General features: G+C 34.0%; 1 protein-coding gene across 1 annotated transcript; it reads left to right on the forward strand.

The window, feature by feature from the left end:
* The first annotated feature begins 544 nt into the window (after window positions 1-544).
* LOC146002202 (odorant receptor coreceptor-like) lies at window positions 545-19,852 on the forward strand. Its single transcript, XM_083139918.1, has 3 exons — window positions 545-1,467; window positions 17,457-17,556; window positions 19,658-19,852. The coding sequence occupies exons 1-3, from the start codon at window positions 545-547 to the stop codon at window positions 19,850-19,852; spliced, it is 1,218 nt and encodes a 405-aa protein (XP_082996044.1).
* Window positions 19,853-21,004: the final 1,152 nt, after the last annotated feature.

The raw sequence follows: 21,004 nt of genomic DNA on the forward strand, positions 1-21,004 counted from the left end.
CCGCGAAACATTCACGACATCTTAAAAGTGAATTACAAATCAAAAGGTATCCCTTTGAATATGAAATGTTACAAGCAAAACTGGTATTTGGTAATTGTCAGTGAGGGCCTTTAATGATAGCTTAAGGTAGAGAGCAGTAATCAGAAACTTAGAAATGACGAGTTGACAAGAATTGAGATGTACGAACTGTGATTTTAGTTACTGAGATTTCGTACAAATTGTGAACGTGTCTGGTTGACAAACAGAGGTTTTCCTTTTCTACAATGTGCGTTGCATTTATGTGGTCAAATTCTTACGTAAGACTGGTGATTTTTGATTGGTTGTAAAATATTTTGCCGCCTATTATTTGTACAATCATTTGTCCTGACATCTTCAGGCAGTAATATCTAACTGTTCAGGAAATCTCAATTTTCTTGCTCAAAATTTGGAAAAGAAAGTTGCAGCTGTGTGAATCTTTATTTATCACAAAAATCAGATTGCCATAAGATACATCACGTGATAGAAACGATTATCATTGTAAATTTCGTAGTAAAACCAGAAAGGTATGGATGATATAAGTGAGTGTCAAATATCAGACGACTTGAGCATCAAAGCTCTGGATGAGTACGCAAAATTCCAGATTAAACTCTTCCGAATCGTCGGCATCTGGCCTCTTAACTTTAGAAAGTCAAGGTTTCATTTCTGCAAAGTCACACTCTTCAACCTGTACACGATCATAATTATTCTAGGTATGACTGCCATGCACACATTCTTCTTCATAGCCAAGTTCTTGATTTATATCGACGACATCAGTCAAGTAGCGCAGAATGCTGTCGTGATGCTGTATTTTCTGGGTGCCCTCATGAAGCAGGTTTTCATGCTCTTCAACAGAAATTACTTTCTGAAGTTCGTACGCATGTGGGACCACTGCATCATTGACCAAAGGTTCTTGAAATCGAGAGCAAAGCTGTTAGATGCGGCGGAGAAGAGATGCAAGAAACTCACCATAGCTCTTCTCATTTACGGCTACGCCATGATAGCCCATTGGCACGCTTACCCAATTTCAATCACCTACCCTTCGCCTGGTAACAACACCAATAGCTCAAAGCCGTTCAAGCCTTACAGGTATCTACCGATAGAAGCTTGGTACCCATTCGACGAGCAGGTATCTCAAGCTTACGAGATAGTCTATTGGCTGCAAAACATTGCTGGTCCGATTGTCTTGACCACCAACGTGTCATTCACCACTTTCTTCATTCTGATGCTCATGCTGGCTACTACGCAGCTGGATCATATTTCACATACCTTGTCCGGCTTAAAGGGTTTAGCAAAGCCTGGTTCCAATCTTGAGGAACGTCTCGAAACCAATTCTGCTTCTGGTACTCGTGCTAGAGCCACAGTAGATCCAGATGAGAACAGGAATGTCAACGACAATACTGTTATGTCTGCTGTCAAATACTGCGTCAAGTTGCATTGTGAGATAATAAGGTAAGTTGTATGATATTGTTGTAAGTTTTTCTGATGACTTCATAGGATTTTTAGGGGAAGAAATTGACAAATTTACATTTGTATTGAATATTTATGATTGCACAGTAATGTTTGCCTTACATTATTTTGATATATACACCTAGTTTCAAAAATAATAATTCGATTTTGAAGTCGTTTAACTCAGTAAACGTTTGCTAAAAAGCATCGAACAACGTAATGTTAGGAAGAGGATATTCGTGAGATTCACATGATTCCCGGCAGGTAGCAGCAGCGCCCCCTCCCATCCCCGCCCCCGCACGCGTCAGATTCAAGCAATGTGGCGACGTCCCAACAAAAAGCTTTCTGTGCACTGTGCTTTTGAAGTGTGTGAATCTGTTACAACAGTGCATCGTGAATTTCGGCCACATTATGGTGTTGAACCTCCTACCGCACAGAGCATTCGACGTTGGCACAAACAGTTGAAAGATGTAGGTCATCTGTGCAAAGGGAAATAAATCAACAGGCTCTCCTCGTGTTTCTGACGAACATGTGGAGCGCAATCTACAAAGCTTTGTTCGCAGTCCGAAAAAGTCCACTCGTCGAGCGAGTACAAAACTGACGATTCCCCCTACCACTATGTGGCGTGTATTGCGGCGACGTCTGATGTTTAAACCTTATAAGATTTAACTACTTCCTACTACTATGGATGAACTGTGAAATCGGGTGATTCTTTTTGAAACACCCTGTATATACACGGTGCATCATAAGTAATAGCGTAAACTGACACAGTTGAAAGTACACAAGAATAGAAGCAAAAAATGTCTGAGTTAACATGGGTCTGCAAACGAGCCGATTTCGAGATCATTGCGAATGTGTGGTTACAAGCTGCAACTGACTTCATTGTTTGTAAACATCGTCCAAGTTGGTAAAATGCTAATAATGTGTGCGAATGTGTGGTTAGAAACCGTCACTGATTGCATTTTGTAAACACCGAGTGCTTTACTCCTTGCGCGTTCCGAGGTTTGCTATTTGTTTACAAAACAGAACATTTCCGAGAGGTGGCGTTGTAATCAAACAGGATGGATACAATCAGTACACAGTGTAATCGTACTGTGGGAGTCAGTCAGTTGTGCTGTACTGCGTAGTGAAAATGGAACTTTACAGGAACGGAGAGTATGCGGATGTGCATTTCATGTGTGGTTTGGTTGACGGCAATGCACGGTTGAAGAACTAGAACAGAGAATTGTACACGCTTGTAACCAATTCCGAAATGAACCCGGGGTGTTCGAAAGAATTCGAAACTAAATGGAGAATCACATACAGTATTGCATCCAAATACAAGGACGACACTTTGAACACCTCCTTTAACAGGTAATTGTACGTAACATGTAACATACTAACGTAGTACTGTATTCCTTGTTGAAGTAAGTAGAATGTTCAATGAAAGGAATGAGATTTCCAATTACTTTTCTCACTGTATTATTAGCATTTTACCAAATAGGACGACTTTACAAACAATGAAGTCAGTGGCGGCTTGTAACCATATATTCGCAATTATCTCGAAAATGGCTCCTTTGCAGACCCATGTTTACCGACACTTTCTTGCTTCTATTATCGTGTACTTTCAACTGTGTCATTTTGCGCTATTACTTATTATACCCCCTGTATATATATACAAGGTGTAAATTAATTCCTAAAATTACCACCGGAAAAATTTCGAAAAACAATAAATATTGAAATACTTCTTTCGCAGATATATAGGTATGAGAGGGGCTCATGAAATTAGTGGACGCAGTACGTTCAACTACTAATCAAAGTACGATTTTCAACACAAACTTAGTTTTTTTTAAAATGGAAACCCCATTTTATTTTCAGCTCATTGAAAGTACGGAAAAAATCATTAAGAATGGCGTTTTTTACATTGTAATACGTCAAGTGGTTCTCAAGTAATTGTAATATGAAGTTGAGCGTGAAGGTGCATCCCCACTATGCCTGTCGGCAGAGCCGAGCGGAAATGCCGTCGTGTATACATCCAGCACGTTTGTGCTGCATTTTTCCTACACTCGACAGTAGATGCGGAATACGCCAAGGCCGGTCGCTATTTAATATTCGCAATTAATTTGCACGGGTGTTAATTAATTTGCACGTACTTAGAACTAATTTGCACGTACTTAGAATATTTTACATTTATGTATTTGCATGTTTATAACTTTTATGAATATATAATTTATTTTATGAAAAAATATGTATATATAAGGTAATTATGCATATGGGTTTATAATCATTACTGCAAAGTATGTAATGTATCAATCGATAATATTAATGTTTATAGTATTGAAAATAAGTTTTTATGGTTTATGAACCGCTTTGAATGGTGGTAATGGGTGTAGGTACAGGTCCAATGACGATTTAGGACGGTCCCGGTATTCAAAACCGTGATATGTAACTGTAATAAATGGTTAGGCCTACAGTGTACAATGTATGTAATAATGTATGTTATTATGGTATGAAAGACAGTGGTCTCAGATGCTAGACAGAATACGGTCTCTGTATCTGAACTCCGCTCTAAGGGTAGACGAGAAAGGAATTTGGGAGATGTGCGGTCAAGGTCAAATGACGTCACAACGCCAGAACAAAAGAAAGAACCCGATTGACCAATCAGAGAAGGCGTCGGTAGGTTTTCAGAACTGTTTTTTTCCAAGGTTAACTAGAACGCAAGAACAGGGGAAAGCTATGCAATACTGTAGGGCAGGGTAGTGATTGAACCAGACAACAAAGGATGTCTGAGAATGCGCGATGTAGGTCAAATCTCTGAAGCTATGCGTCGCTTGTAGAACCGGTTTCCGCCGCCAATTAATATTCAGCTCAGGGTTGCCCCAAGGCACAGACGCTTTAGCGCGTCGTTTTAGGCTAGAACTCTTGCATGTCAGAACAGGTTTCTGTCTAAGTAAGCCAAGTTTGCCCAGAACACAAGAAAAAATGATTTTTGGATACCCAATTAGATTGGAGCGAGAATTTTACTTTGAACAAGGAGAACGAAGCGTAAGGTTTTTTTTATATGTACTAGGTAGAAGGGAGAGCTATCAGGGACTGGACCTACAGGTTTCACTATTTGCTTTTATCACGGGGTATCGAACCTAGGACCCTTTGATTATTGATTTAGGTAGTAAATTTATGTTACTGTGTGCTATTTAACATAATATTGAGTTTATTTTTTACCAAACTTTGACTTTATGTCAAACATTTTCCCAGATTATCCTTATTTTTATCAAAATAACACAATTCAATCTGTTCAGGAAAGACTTTTAGTTACATTTTCAACACACAAAGAGTGTGTTCTCAACTTCTATCTGTTTATTTCACAAATTTATACCTATTTTTACCAAAATAACACTATTTATACTATTCAGGAAATACTTTTAGTTATATTTTCGACACACAATGTGTGTGTTCTCAACTTTTATTTGTTTATTTCACAAGTTTAGCCTTATATTTACTCAAATAACACGATTTTAACGTGTTTTTTATTACATTTTGGACACACACGCACTCACACACACTCACATCCAATCACACACACACGCACAGAGAGAGAGAGAGAGAGAGAGAGAGAGAGAGAGAGAGAGAAAGAGAGAGATTTCCAACTTTACAGGATTATTCTCTAGTTTACTCAGATAACACAATTTAGATGTGGTTTGAATTAAATTTTGTACACATGAAGTGTGTTTGGTCAACTTTTACCCTTTTATTTTACAAGTTTAGGCTTAATATTACTCAAATAACACAATTTAATCCAGTCAGGAAGGATTTGTTATTATATTTTGGATGCACACAGAGATGTTTTCAACTTTTTTACTGATTTTTTGCAGGGTATGTATTAATTTTTATTTATTTTGTTTTGTATCATATATACATTTACAAATTTTTAACTTAGAGTTTAGTATTTATTTAAATTTTTTCAAAAACACTAAAGAAGAAGTACTTTTAGCTAAAATGTAAGCCACAGAATATATTATTATTATTATTATTATTATTATTATTATTAGGGTTTACTGATTTCCACTATGCTATTTTTGGTTCTGTATTTCTATATGTATTTATTTAGGTCAGGTTACGCCTGCTACGTAGGAAAGTTTGTTTAGAGTTTGCTGAGTATTTTGTTACTCTTATACTAAGTTTCCTAAATATATCAGGTAGAGCTCCATCCATATACTTTTGTTTTTGCTGTTTGGAGATGATGCGATCAGCATCACTCTCCATCTGCTTTTTCTTTTATGTACCCAATATTATTTTGAGGCTTAGTGAATTCTAGAGCCTATTTATGCAGGAGAGAGGGCTTGAAAATTTTGATCTCAGATAACCCACAACTATTTGCCAGAGTATTTTAAAGGATATTTTATATTTATTATGTGCCACTAGAATGTCAAAGCTTGCTTAATTTTTATGTCTGTAACGCTGTTATTATATTTCTAGCTAAGGCTTACTGGATAAAGTACACGAAATGTTTATCATTTCGACTATTTACATTTATACGAGGCCAAATTTTTAGTGTAATTATTGTGTGTCTATAAAGACTGAAATTTTTTACCGATGGGTCCATAACTGGACGCTTACCAACATTGTTCCCTTTTTTTTAAAAAAAAAATATAACCATTTATCAATATATTGACAATTCACAGGACAAGACGAAGTTCAAAGACAACTGACTATATGGACCATAGGTCCACTTGCTAAACTTTTTTCTAAGCTAGAAGAATAATTTAGCCTTATAGCCTTTTTCAATTTATTTTTGAAGTATTACTGGTTTTTTGGATGCATCAACATTTGGGTTATTTCCATTTGGTTTATTATACGAGGCTACAATCACTATCTGAACACTGAAATCCTCTGATTGAAATTAAAACTCAGGCTGTAACTAGGGACTTAGTATGTATATCGATAATTTATAGGACAACACGAACCTTACAAAGGATTGTAGGTGATGTAAGCCCACACGCCAGAGCTTTGTTAACCTGCAAGAAGCATTTACAGCTATTGCTACGAGGAAATGAGGTTGTTTTTTTACTGTTTCACAAGAATGCTACCTTTTATACACCCAATATTTGCTTTTCCAAGTAACTACATGTACCAGGAGTACTTACAGGCCAACTCTAACTAGACTTCGATTTATATAAATGTGGCAAGAACTATATTTCTGAGGAAGTACGCAAAAGCAGATTACCCGATTAAAGTATCTGAAAAACAGATTTTTCTATGTAAGTATATTTTTATTGACTGGATTATTTAACAGATCAAACAGGAGGACTTCAATATTCATTAAATGTAGTTCTATAGTATAGGTGGTTTCAGAGATATAAAAAAACAAATATAAGATTTCGCTTTTTTTTTCTTTCCTTCTGAGGCTAATTGCGACGCTAAGGGTAAATGGCGAGGAAATGTAACGGAGGAGAAACAGTCCCAAAAGTTATGGGCTGCATGTAAGTTAATACCACAGAGATATTACAGTAGGTGTAGGTTCTACCACCAGAACATTTCTATTATAATAATACTGGTTATGCTGTACTGTTAGCTAAAGATGCTGATATTTGAGAAACTTAAAAGCTTATTTGCAAAATTTTAAGATAAATAATAATCTGTTAGACTGTAATCATATTTTATATCCATTCTGCACAAGATCCGATGACAAAATTTAAAAATTGTAATCGCCCAGACAGGGACTCGAACCCTGGACAGATAGGTTAAAAGCCTAACGCTATACCAACTAAGCTATCTGGTTACAAGGTATTCTTTTCTTGAAAAATTAGTTATGTTAAGTAATATATTGAAACAGTTGAGAACATTTTTGGTCTGGTTCGACAGAGAAGGAGACAACATTTCCAATTTTTTTCAGACTGGGTGTATTTTTCCACTATAGAGGCCTTCACTATATGTAATTCGAAACGCTCAAGTTCAGCTAGCTTCCAAAATTGAGGTAAAGATTGTGTTTGGCGAGATTAACAAGTTACATTTATATCCAGTTACGGACAAATACAGCTAAAACTCTCAGATTTACTGTACTAGCCAAGTTTTAGTAACATTTTCCTTCACTATAGTACTAATACCAAAGAAATAGATATATTTTATTTATAATTTGACAAAATGTACTAGTATTTAATTCACAAAGTTAGGTAAAAAACAATATTTTTTTTAAATATTGTTGCTGCCTTCAAATTTTATGTTATTTAGCCACTAACAACTGGTTTACACTGTTTGACATCCTTTAAATAGCAAAAGAAGGAGTTATTTGTTTAGTATTTATACTACTTTATATTTATTTAAGAAAACATTTATACAGTTTAACATAATTTTTAACAAATTTTTACTAATTTACATATCAAAGTTATGTTATTTAGAGTGTATGAAGGCGTATAAAGTTAATATTTGTACTTATCAGTGCAACTAACAATTATATTTTACACACAAAAGATAATGTATACAGTTAAATCACTTGAATCAGAGAATAATATTTTGCAGTAATGGATTCATTCAGCACTAGTCAGTACTTTTATGCATCAGAAAGTTTTCTTAATTTTCTATTATGCATGCTATTTTGTGCTATTCTTAAAATGTATTTCTAAGGCAAACTGGTTTAATTTTCTGCTTATAATGGAAAGTTGACATAGTTTTCGCACAATGCTTTGTACATTTGTTATATTCACTACTTACAATGCAAATATTATGCTTATTTAATGTATAACTAACTAACTCTCTAGCCTTCTTAAACCCGAAGGTTCACGGCTGCAGCAACACATGCCTTTCATCTGTTCCTGTCCTGAGCAAGATCTATATACTCCTTTCTATCCCTACCAATTTCCTTTAGGTCCATCTCAACATTATCCCTCCATTTTGTTTTGGTCTTCCTATTGGTCTTTTACCATCAGGTTTCCCAACAAGAATCCTGTATACTTTTTTTCCTCTCCCATTTGTACCACATGATCTACACATCTAAGTCTTCTTGATTTAATTATTCTAATAATATCTGGACATGAATACAAATTATGTACTTCTAAATTATGTAATCTTCTCCACTCATCTGCCTCGTCATCTGTTTTAGGCCCAAATATTTTCCTAAGGATCTTATTTTCAAATACTCTCAATTTATGTTTCTAGCTTATACTGTAGTTATTATATCTTTTTCTATCAGCTTATTTTGAAATTAATATTATTAGGTGTAGTCTTTGATTTATAACTATATTGCTTTTTTATCAATTTATCTAAGAGTACATGCAGACAAACACATGTGTACACACTTTTATGTAAATAGATATGCCTTTTTCCAATATTTTAGTATGAAGATTGCACTTTAGCTATTTAAGCAAGGGTAGGAAAGGTAGGATTTCTGAGAATTTGTTGCAGGATTTTGTTGTCCAAGTATAGATGAGAACTGAGCTGGGAGACTGCTTTGAGCCTTTTCATGAGAGTTTGCATGTGAACTGTATGCAAATTCAGCAATATTGACTGTGCATGCTTCTAAGTTTTGCTGTTATTTTACACCAAGTCTGTGAGACCGTAGACAGTTTTCCCTTTTCAAGTAGTTTTTATTGATTGTATTTGTATATGTTTTGGGGACTTAGCAGTTTTATGTTATGAGGCAGTTTGTTGTAGAATATTTTTACCGCATTGTTTTGAGATATTGAGTGTCTGCTGTTTTACTTGTAATTATTTTCCTTCTTGTGTTGTGTATTTGACTATATTTTGTCCAACTTCGTAGTATTTAGAATAATTGTTATTGACTTGTAGATGTAGGGAGTAATAAACCATTGCAAGATGCCCTATACTTTAGTCTGAACATCATTCTTAGTGTTCACTTTTGAAGCCTTAGTATTCTGGTAGTATTATTAATGTACAGGTAAATTAGGCTAAAATGTAGGCATTTTTCTGATAAATTATACTCACTTACTTGTTTCAGCAGGTAGAAGTTGCACGAAGGTTTACTGCTGATGATGTTAATGTGCTCTTCTTATGTACTACGTACGATGTGGCTTACTTGAGTAATTGGAATTTTCTACTGAAAACAGGATTGCTTGTCTATTTTATTCCTATGTTGTTGAGTTTGTCCATAAGCAAGCCATGTTTTTACTCTATCCTATGCCTTGGAAGAATCTAGATATATTGTGTTTGCAGTTTTATGTTTCTCTAAGGTTTCAGCTATGTAGTTTTTTAAACTGTGCTATGGGTGTGACTATTGATTTATCTTTCTGTATCCCATGTTGGTTTCTGTGTATTCCTCTTGCTGCTTGAATTTGACTTAGGTTGTTTGCTTTTTTTCTTAGATCTTTATTTGTTTATTTGTTCACTATTTTTTTATTTTTTTGAATTTTAATTACTTTAATTTTACATTAACTAACACATTTGTCTTTAACAACAAAAGAATTTACTCTAGTATAAAAACTTCTACTAACAAAAATGTACTATTATAAATTTTAATTTTAGAAAATTGTATTTTTGAAACTTTAACTTTGAAAAATTGATTTTTAATTACTTTAATTTTACATTAACTAACAAATTTTACATTAACAACAAAATAATATGCCCTAGTATAAAAACTTCTACTAACAAAAATATACTATTATAACTTTTAATTTTAGAAAATTGTATTCTTAAAACGATAACTGTGAAAAATTGAATTTGAATACACTTTGACTTTAACAATGTACTTTGAATTTTTTTATGTAAAAGAATATTAATATTTATTTTTTTGAATTTTAATTACTTTAATTTTACATTAAATAACACATTTTTCTTTAACAACAAAAGAATTTACTCTAGTATAAAAACTTCTACTAACAAAAATGTATTATTATAAGTTTCAATTTTAGAAAATTGTATTTTTAAAATTTTAACTTTGAAAAATTGAACCTTCGGGTTTAAGAAGGCTAGAGAGTTAGTTAGTTATACATTAAATAAGCATAATATTTGCATTGTAAGTAGTGAATATAACAAATGTACAAAGCATTGTGCGAAAACTATGTCAACTTTCCATTATAAGCAGAAAATTAAACCAGTTTGCCTTAGAAATACATTTTAAGAATAGCACAAAATAGCATGCATAATAGAAAATTAAGAAAACTTTCTGATGCATAAAAGTACTGACTAGTGCTGAATGAATCCATTACTGCAAAATATTATTCTCTGATTCAAGTGATTTAACTGTATACATTATCTTTTGTGTGTAAAATATAATTGTTAGTTGCACTGATAAGTACAAATATTAACTTTATACGCCTTCATACACTCTAAATAACATAACTTTGATATGTAAATTAGTAAAAATTTGTTAAAAATTATGTTAAACTGTATAAATGTTTTTTTAAATAAATATAAAGTAGTATAAATACTAAACAAATAACTCCTTCTTTTGCTATTTAAAGGATGTCAAACAGTGTAAACCAGTTGTTAGTGGCTAAATAACATAAAATTTGAAGGCAGCAACAATATTTAAAAAAAAATACTGTTTTTTACCTAACTTTGTGAATTAAATACTAGTACATTTTGTCAAATTATAAATAAAATATATCTATTTCTTTGGTATTAGTACTATAGTGAAGGAAAATGTTACTAAAACTTGGCTAGTACAGTAAATCTGAGAGTTTTAGCTGTATTTGTCCGTAACTGGATATAAATGTAACTTGTTAATCTCGCCAAACACAATCTTTACCTCAATTTTGGAAGCTAGCTGAACTTGAGCGTTTCGAATTACATATAGTGAAGGCCTCTATAGTGGAAAAATACACCCAGTCTGAAAAAAATTGGAAATGTTGTCTCCTTCTCTGTCGAACCAGACCAAAAATGTTCTCAACTGTTTCAATATATTACTTAACATAACTAATTTTTCAAGAAAAGAATACCTTGTAACCAGATAGCTTAGTTGGTATAGCGTTAGGCTTTTAACCTATCTGTCCAGGGTTCGAGTCCCTGTCTGGGCGATTACAATTTTTAAATTTTGTCATCGGATCTTGTGCAGAATGGATATAAAATATGATTACAGTCTAACAGATTATTATTTATCTTAAAATTTTGCAAATAAGCTTTTAAGTTTCTCAAATATCAGCATCTTTAGCTAACAGTACAGCATAACCAGTATTATTATAATAGAAATGTTCTGGTGGTAGAACCTACACCTACTGTAATATCTCTGTGGTATTAACTTACATGCAGCCCATAACTTTTGGGACTGTTTCTCCTCCGTTACATTTCCTCGCCATTTACCCTTAGCGTCGCAATTAGCCTCAGAAGGAAAGAAAAAAAAAGCGAAATCTTATATTTGTTTTTTTATATCTCTGAAACCACCTATACTATAGAACTACATTTAATGAATATTGAAGTCCTCCTGTTTGATCTGTTAAATAATCCAGTCAATAAAAATATACTTACATAGAAAAATCTGTTTTTCAGATACTTTAATCGGGTAATCTGCTTTTGCGTACTTCCTCAGAAATATAGTTCTTGCCACATTTATATAAATCGAAGTCTAGTTAGAGTTAGCCTGTAAGTACTTCTGGTACATGTAGTTACTTGAAAAAGCAAATATTGGGTGTATAAAAGGTAGCATTCTTGTGAAACAGTAAAAAAACAACCTCATTTCCTCGTAGCATTAGCTGTAAATGCTTCTTGCAGGTTAACAAAGCTCTGGCGTGTGGGCTTACATCACCTACAATCCTTTGTAAGGTTCGTGTTGTCCTATAAATTATCGATATACATACTAAGTCCCTAGTTACAGCCTGAGCTTTTAATTTCAATCAGAGGATTTCAGTGTTCAGATAGTGATTGTAGCCTCGTATAATAAACCAAATGGAAATAACCCAAATGTTGATGCACCCAAAAAACCAGTAATACTTCAAAAATAAATTGAAAAAGGCTATAAGGCTAAATTATTCTTCTAGCTTAGAAAAAAGTTTAGCAAGTGGACCTATGGTCCATATAGTCAGTTGTCTTTGAACTTCGTCTTGTCCTGTGAATTGTCAATATATTGATAAATGGTTATATTTTTTTTTAAAAAAAAGGGAACAATGTTGGTAAGCGTCCAGTTATGGACCCATCGGTAAAAAATTTCAGTCTTTATAGACACACAATAATTACACTAAAAATTTGGCCTCGTATAAAGGTAAATAGTAGAAATGATAAACATTTCGTGTACTTTATCCAGTAAGCCTTAGCTAGAAATACAATAACAGCGTTACAGACATAAAAATTAAGCAAGCTTTGACATTCTAGTGGCACATAATAAATATAAAATATCCTTTAAAATACTCTGGCAAATAGTTGTGGGTTATCTGAGATCAAAATTTTCAAGCCCTCTCTCCTGCATAAATAGGCTCTAGAATTCACTAAGCCTCAAAATAATATTGGGTACATAAAAGAAAAAGCAGATGGAGAGTGATGCTGATCGCATCATCTCCAAACAGCAAAAACAAAAGTATATGGATGGAGCTCTACCTGATATATTTAGGAAACTTAGTATAAGAGTAACAAAATACTCAGCAAACTCTAAACAAACTTTCCTACGTAGCAGGCGTAACCTGACCTAAATAAATACATATAGAAATACAGAACCAAAAATAGCATAGTAGAAATCAGTAAACCCTAATAATAATAATAATATATTCTGTGGCTTACATTTTAGCTAAAAGTACTTTTTCTTTAGTGTTTTTAAAAAAAATTAAATAAATACCAAACTCTAAGTTAAAAATTTGTAAATGTATATATGATACAAAACAAAATAAATAAAAATTAATACATACCCTGCAAGAAATCAGTAAAAAAGTTGAAAACATCTCTTTGTGCATCCAAAATATAATAACAAATCCTTCCTGACTGGATCAAATTGCGTTATTTGAGTAATATTAAGCCTAAACTTGTAAAATAAAAGGGTAAAAGTTGACCAAACACACTTCATGTGTACAAAATTTAATTCAAACCACATCTAAATTGTGTTATTTGAGTAAACTAGAGAATAATCCTGTAAAGTTGGAAAAATCTCTCTCTCTCTCTCTCTCTTTCTCTCTCTCTCTCTCTCTCTCGGTCCCTCTGTGTGTGTGTGTGTGCGTGTGTGTGTGTTTGGATGTGTGTGTGTGTGAGTGCGTGTGTGTCCAAAATGTAATAAAAAAACACGTTAAAATCGTGTTATTTGAGTAAATATAAGGCTATACTTGTGAAATAAACAAATAAAAGTTGAGAACACACACATTGTGTGTCGAAAATATAACTAAAAGTATTTCCTGAATAGTATAAATAGTGTTATTTTGGTAAAAATAGGTATAAATTTGTGAAATAAACAGATAAAAGTTGAGAACACACACATTGTGTCTCGGAAATATAACTAAAAGTCTTTCCTGAATAGTATAAATAGTGTTATTTGAGTAATAATAAGCCTAAACGTGTGAAATAAACAGATAGAAGTTGAGAACACACTCTTTGTGTGTCGAAAATGTAACTAATAGTCTTTCCTGAACAGTTTGAATTGTGTTATTTTGATAAAAATAAGGATAAGCTGTGAAAATGTTTGACATAAAGTCAAAATTTGGTAAAAAATAAACTCAATATTATGTTAAATAGCACACAGTAACATAAATTTACTACCTTAATCAACAATCAAAGGGTCCTAGGTTCGATACCCCGTGATAAAAGCAAATAGTGAAAACTGTAGGTCCAGTCCCTGATAGCTCTTCCTTCTTCCTAGTACATATAAAAAAACCTTACGCTTCGTTCTCCTTGTTCAAAGTAAAATTCTCGCTCCAATCTAATTGGGTATCAAAAAATCCTTTTTTCTTGTGTTCTGGGCAAACTTGGCTTACTTAGACAGAAACCTGTTCTGACATGCAAGCGTTCTAGCCTAAAACGACGCGCTAAAGCGTCTGTGCCTTGGGGCAACCCTGAGCTGAATATTAATTGGCGGCCGGAAGCGACGCATAGCTTCAGAGATTTGACCTACATCGCGCATTCTCAGACATCCTTTGTTGTCTAGTTCAATCACTCCCCTGCCCTACAGTATTGCATAGCTTTCCCCTGTTCTTGCGTTCTAGTTAACCTTGGAAAAAAACGGTTCTGAAAACCTACCGACGCCTTCTCTGATTGGTCAATCGGGTTCTTTCTTTTGTTCTGGCGTTGTGACGTCATTTGACCTTGACCGCACACCTCCCAAATTCCTTTCTCGTCTACCCTTAGAGCGGAGTTCAGATACAGAGACCGTATTCTGTCTAGCATCTGAGACCACCGTCTTTCATACCATAATAACATACATTATTACATACATTGTACACTGTAGGCCTAACCATTTATTACAGTTACATATCACGGTTTCGAATACCGGGACCGTCCTAAATCGTAATTGGACCTGTACCTACACCCATTACCACCATTGAAAGCGGTTCATAAACCATAAAAACTTATTTTCAATACTATAAACATTAATATTATCGATTGATACATTACATACTTTGCAGTAATGAATATAAAACCATATGCATAGCGTTTAATACCTCTAATTACCTTCTATATACATATTTTTTCATAAAATAAATTATATATTCATAAAAGTTATAAACATGCAAATACATAAATGTAAAGTATTCTAAGTACATGCAAATTAGTTCTAAGTACGTGCAAATTAGCTCTAAGTACGTGCAAATTAATTAACAGCCGTGCAAATTATTTGCGAATATTAAATAGCGACCCGCCTTGGCGTATTCCCCATTCTCTCGACATAGATAAGTATCATCTCGGCCTTTTCAGAGTTTGAAAATACTATTTTCTTTGCAATAGTTCTGACGTACGTACAAACGTCTGGTAAATCAGTGTACTTTGTTAGGTCTTTGTGTTATTCCATAAATTTGTTAAATCAATTTGAAAGATAGGAAAAAATTAGAAGGTGCAAAGTATAAAAGTTGAAAACTTAATGATTTCTGATGACCAAACACGAAGAGTTGATTGGTCCGATGTACTAAATATTATGACAAATGAATGAACACCATTAAAAAAATAGAAAGATGTTAATGAACTAACCTTTATGAATCTAATTCATGGTGGAATGTTTAAAATTTATACTTTTCGTTGTCCATTTTTTTCAAATCAGAAAGATTTATCAGAAGCTTTAAGATAATTGCTTACTTATGTACAAACTACTCATTTTACTGTAACCCGCAGTTGTTGGAACATAACAACTTTCCTAGGCACAACGTGTAGTATGCAGAAGAGTAGCATCTTTGATATGATACACAAATGACTTGAAAAGGACGATATGTATGTTACGACATACGAATCAACTTGTAAGAATGTTTGTTTCAAGCGTCAAATTCACGTTACAATTACTTGAGAACTATTTTACATATTACAATGTAACAACTAAGTTTGTGTTGAAAATCTTACTTCCTTTCGTAGTTGAACGTATTGTGTCCACTAACTTCATGAGCCCCTCTCGTACCTGCATAGCTTATCTACGAAAGATTGGTACCGTTATTATTTGGAATCCTACCACGGCCTATCTACGAAATATTTTTTTTAATATTTATTGTCATTTACGAAATATTTCCGGTGGTATTTTTAGGTGACTCACCCTGTGTATATATATACATATATATACTATTATGGTTGAGCCGATTCCAACTAGCGCGGCGGGAAGTAAGATATCATCTGCCGGTATTTATACACAGCTCTACGCTAATAATACAGTCTAATAATATTTCCAGCTCTCCGTACAATTTAGAACAACGAATTTTTATTTACGACTCTTATGTCATTACGAATTCTTGTAGGAAAATTAGAAGGTGCTTTGCAGAAGAATTCTCAGATATTTCCGTTCCACGTAGAGAGTATCAGATATTTGTGAAGAAATTTAGAGAAACAGGGCGTGTGCTTGCTGAGGAGAAACTAGATGACGTTGGAGCACGATTGGAACATACTCCTCATAAGTCCCTGCAGCGCCTCACACAAGAAACGGACTTTCGCATGGCGTCTGCGTGGCGAGCTACCAAGCTTTTAAACCTGAAGCCACACATCGTAAGAATTAAAAGAAAATATCAGGAGAGGAAGTGAAGTAATTTCCGAAGAGGAACTGTTGGGTGTTAGTGAGAATTTCCTTTAAAAAATGCCGTAAATGTGTGGAAGCAGGAGGACAAAATTTCCAACATCTCTTGTAACAAGGTAATTGTTCATTTTAATTGTAACTCTGAATGTAATTGTACGAGCTTATTTCATTACATAGTTAACTGTTCCAGTTAAGCGGATGTTGCATCCAGTTTGCCGGCAGACGCGATTTTACTTCCCGGCAGGCTAGCCGCCGCTCCACGGCGTGAAACACACTGTATAATTCCAGTTTCAAATATCAAAGGCTAGTTACTGAGTCATAACAATTCATCGCATCGCAGTCTGTTAATGACATAAAATAACTCCCAATTTATTTTCATGTAGCATTTTAGCACTTTAAAATGTCTTGAATTACGTACGATGATTTACAATGAAGTACGATGTTTTGCATTTATCTTTAAAGTTCCTTTTCTGCCTCTTTAGGCATATCTTGACGATGCGTACGAACTATTATTAGATATAAGTGGTGAAGGGGCATTCACAGATAAACATCCATGGCCAAACCAGTCGAACTCGGAACCCTCTGCGGTTAGATCATGAGTCGACAAATCAAAATTCAGGATTTGACAAAAAATTAAATTTCTGTTGATTTAGCGATTAAATACTGAAAATGTGTATCGAACTTTATCTAAATTAGAAGTAAGTATTTCTGAAAAAAAAAAAAAACCAATTGGAACACCATACAGGGTGTATAAAAATACCAATACTACGAACATCAGATGGTAACATAACGTGTAGATCTGCTGTAAGATTGACTACAAATGACAAAATATTCGAATTCTAAGTATAAGGAGAGAACTGTATTTGATTCTTAGGTTCGTAAGATAGATATGGCACTATTATATTTATCATTTCGTATCTAACAGAAATTCTGAATTTCGTTTCGTTAGGTTGGTGGACGAGATGGAGAGGATATACAGTCCTGGGATGTTGGTTATGCACTTCTTCAGCCTCCTGGTTACGTGCCTCTTGGCCTTTGATGGAACCACAGTGAGTGGCTTTAGAATATATACAGAGTTATTAAGAAAGGATTGATCAAAAATGAAGCTGATTTGATCATGCCTGAAATGGCGTACCACAACTGCCGTGACACCAATTGCGAGAAGAAATCTTCATCATTACATGCACCTTTCAAGTATTCGATGTTGATCAGGCGTGTGTGTTCAGATGGTGGTTCAGTACTGCCCATACTCATCTCAAGCATAGCTTCGGATGTCATGAACCGGAACATCAGCAGCATACAGCATATACGAATTCCTCCACCCAAAGTGCAATGCAATACCTATGCTGTGCATCCCCGTCGAATTGGTTCAAAAGTATTGCTGCACTGCCACAACACCCCCTGTTCGAATTCTGCAACCCAAAATGCCCTTCTCCTGTCCGTATGTCGCCATATTGAATCATATAACTCCACTAGCGCCACTAGGAGAAATATTCTACGTATATAACACACACAGGAACTTGAGACCTTTCTTCTTCATTTCATTCCGTGAACAGTCGATCCACCAATCAGACTCCAAGGTCTATTTTTATGATTAACACTATGGATCCAATTAAAAGTACCACATTGTGGCTGTGCATGAAGAAAGATACTAAAGTAAGACTTCTCTTCGCTTTCGGCACTTTCAAACAATTGTTATATTATTCAATACGATCCTATTTCGAACATCAGAACAATTCTATAAGTTAACGTCATTTATACTACAGTTACAATGCTAACGCCAGAAAGGGGCGTCAATACCTTGCCCCCCCCAAAATCACAAAAGTTAAATGAATATATCTTTATTTAGCCCAAATGAGGATTTCGTGTAGTATATAGTGGTGCACTAAATTAGACCTCACCTCTCAGAAAATATTTCTCTCTGGCCCCTTTACTTTTTCCTGACACTTCGTTGTACAGCACAGAGTCAGTCACAGCTTTCAAGTTAAAATGTTCACACACCTTTATGTAATATGGAGACGAATAACTCACTTCTAACATTAATTGTGTAATTGAAGATTTTGGTTCAACCTTTCAGTGGAGCGTTTTTTTTTAACTTTTGAAAAGTTCCATAATTTTTATTATTCCTTTAATGTTCAGAAGGCTATATAATTATTGAATCTGATATTGTATCTCTTCTATGATTTGTCATGTTCTCAAGAAAGAGAGGGAAAATCATGGCAATATGCATTGTGCTGCTAAATTTACGGGGATAACACTTGAAATAGTTGTATACTGCAACAACACATCAATTGGGTTGAAAAAAAGCTATCACCAAAAGTGTGGCTTGTCATGTTATTGTACCAATCCCTTCAGTTACCCCATTGCAATATATTATAGTTAATTGCTGTACTTATAACTACATATTCTGTAGCTTAAGCTTATATTGCATTTTATTTTCTTTATATTTTAATTTATCTGTATCAAGTCAATATTTATATCAATTATGAGATACAACTGACTATGTTATAATTTAATATAATTAATGGTGGCCCTCGCCGATAGCGCAGTGGTAGCCTCGTCGCCTTGCAGTCAAGTGGTCCCAGGTTCGATACCCGATGGAGGCACATAGTGGTTCGGATTCCACTTTAAACTGTAGGTACAGTCCCGATTAGCCCTATTGTGTATAACGTGGACTTAAAATAAAAAATCAATCTAACAATATAACTAATGACACAATAAGTAATGATATTAAACGCTTACTAGAAGTTTATTTGCATTTTGACCGTTCCTTTTTCAGGTCCAAGGCAGAGGGATGAAAATTTTCGGCATTTTCGAATATTTGACGCTAACAATCGGGGAATTGTTTATCATATCCTGGTTTGGGAACGAACTCATTCTCAAGGTATTACCATTTTCATATTGTTTTTAATTTTATTGTTTCGCCTAATTTATTTTATCTAGATTTACCTTGTAATATTCTATTGTCTGCAATGTGTAGTATGACGCTGAACATTATCATGACATTAACATTGTTACTTACTTGCTAAGGTACTTCTAAATTAAGATATAAACTGCAATAATATAAGTACTGAATATTCAATGTATGACTCTACTATGATTATGATTCTTAGTGAAATTAAGTTCCCACAATCATCTTTTCTTCCTCAGAGCATGGCGATAAAGAATGCTGCGTACGAAAGTCCATGGTACGGGTGCTCTAAGAGGGTGAAATATGCTGCACGGATGATTTCTGTAAGGGCGCTGTACCCCTTGAAGATTACAGGGAAGAGGATGTTCACTGTTCATCTAGAAACTTTCAGCAACGTACGTATACTTACCATTCCTCAAGCTCAGATTCACTAATGACTGAAGAATGATGCAAGTAATATGCACAGAGTGTTTAACATTCAAAGTATATGCACGCAGTAACAATACATTCAAGTTTTAAGAATGGTGTGACAATACATTCAAGGTTTTAGCATGGTGTGACAATACATTCAATGTTGAAGCATGGAGTGACAATACATTCAAGGTTTAGGCATGGTGTGACAATACATTCAATGTTTAAGCATGGCGTGACAATACGTCCAATGTTTAAGCATGGTGTGACAATACATTCAAAGTTTAAGAATGGTGTGACAATATATTAAAGGTTTAAATATGGTGTGACAATACAATGAAGGTTTAAGCACGGAGTGACAATACTATCAATGTATAACCATACTTTGATGAAACATTCAACGTATAAACACAGTGTTATGAAACATTCAACGTATAAACACAGTGTTATGAAACATTCAACGTATAAACACAGTGTTATGAAACATTCAAAGTATAGGAGCAGTATGCTGAACTTTTAAGATATAAACGAAGTTTAGTTAAACATTAAAGTTATAAGCATGGAGTTATGAAATTTCGAAATTAATTTAATTGATGAGGCATCAGAAAATACAGTTATATTGCGATTTATGTTAGTAAAGTGACGGCAAGGAATATCGACATTTATGAAACCAAAAGAAGTTAGGTATTTCTAGGAACGATATCTTCCACAAGAAAAGTTTGCACTAAACCTGGATCGAAACATCTTATTTTTGAAACACTATGTTTTATATATGAATGCTTATTAAATAATTCTGTGCGGTTGTGAATCGAATAAGTATTGATTTTTTTCTGGGGAAAGAGTAGCCCCCTGTTCTTCTTAGAGGGCATTCCTGTTCGTAACTAAATCATATTTTTTACCTGATTTCCTATTACAATAAACAGTTCACTCTGTTTTTTCTCAATATAATTTTGTTTGGTATCAATGTGTGTATTGTTGTGGTGCCTACAGCCCAGTCCTATTCAAATGGTTTGCTAATTAAAATGCATATTTATATGTTTCTTCTTTGGGTGCTGCAATTTCCTATTATATGGTCCTAATGTCATTCAAAAAATAGATTTAACCATGTAATTTGTAGTTCTGGTAGTGAATGCAAATTTATATAATTGCTTTAGATCATATGATATTAGTTCAAA

This window comes from Lepisma saccharinum, chromosome 18 (assembly GCF_977018435.1).
Source record: "Lepisma saccharinum chromosome 18, izLepSacc3.1, whole genome shotgun sequence".
Lineage (NCBI taxonomy): Eukaryota > Metazoa > Arthropoda > Insecta > Zygentoma > Lepismatidae > Lepisma > Lepisma saccharinum.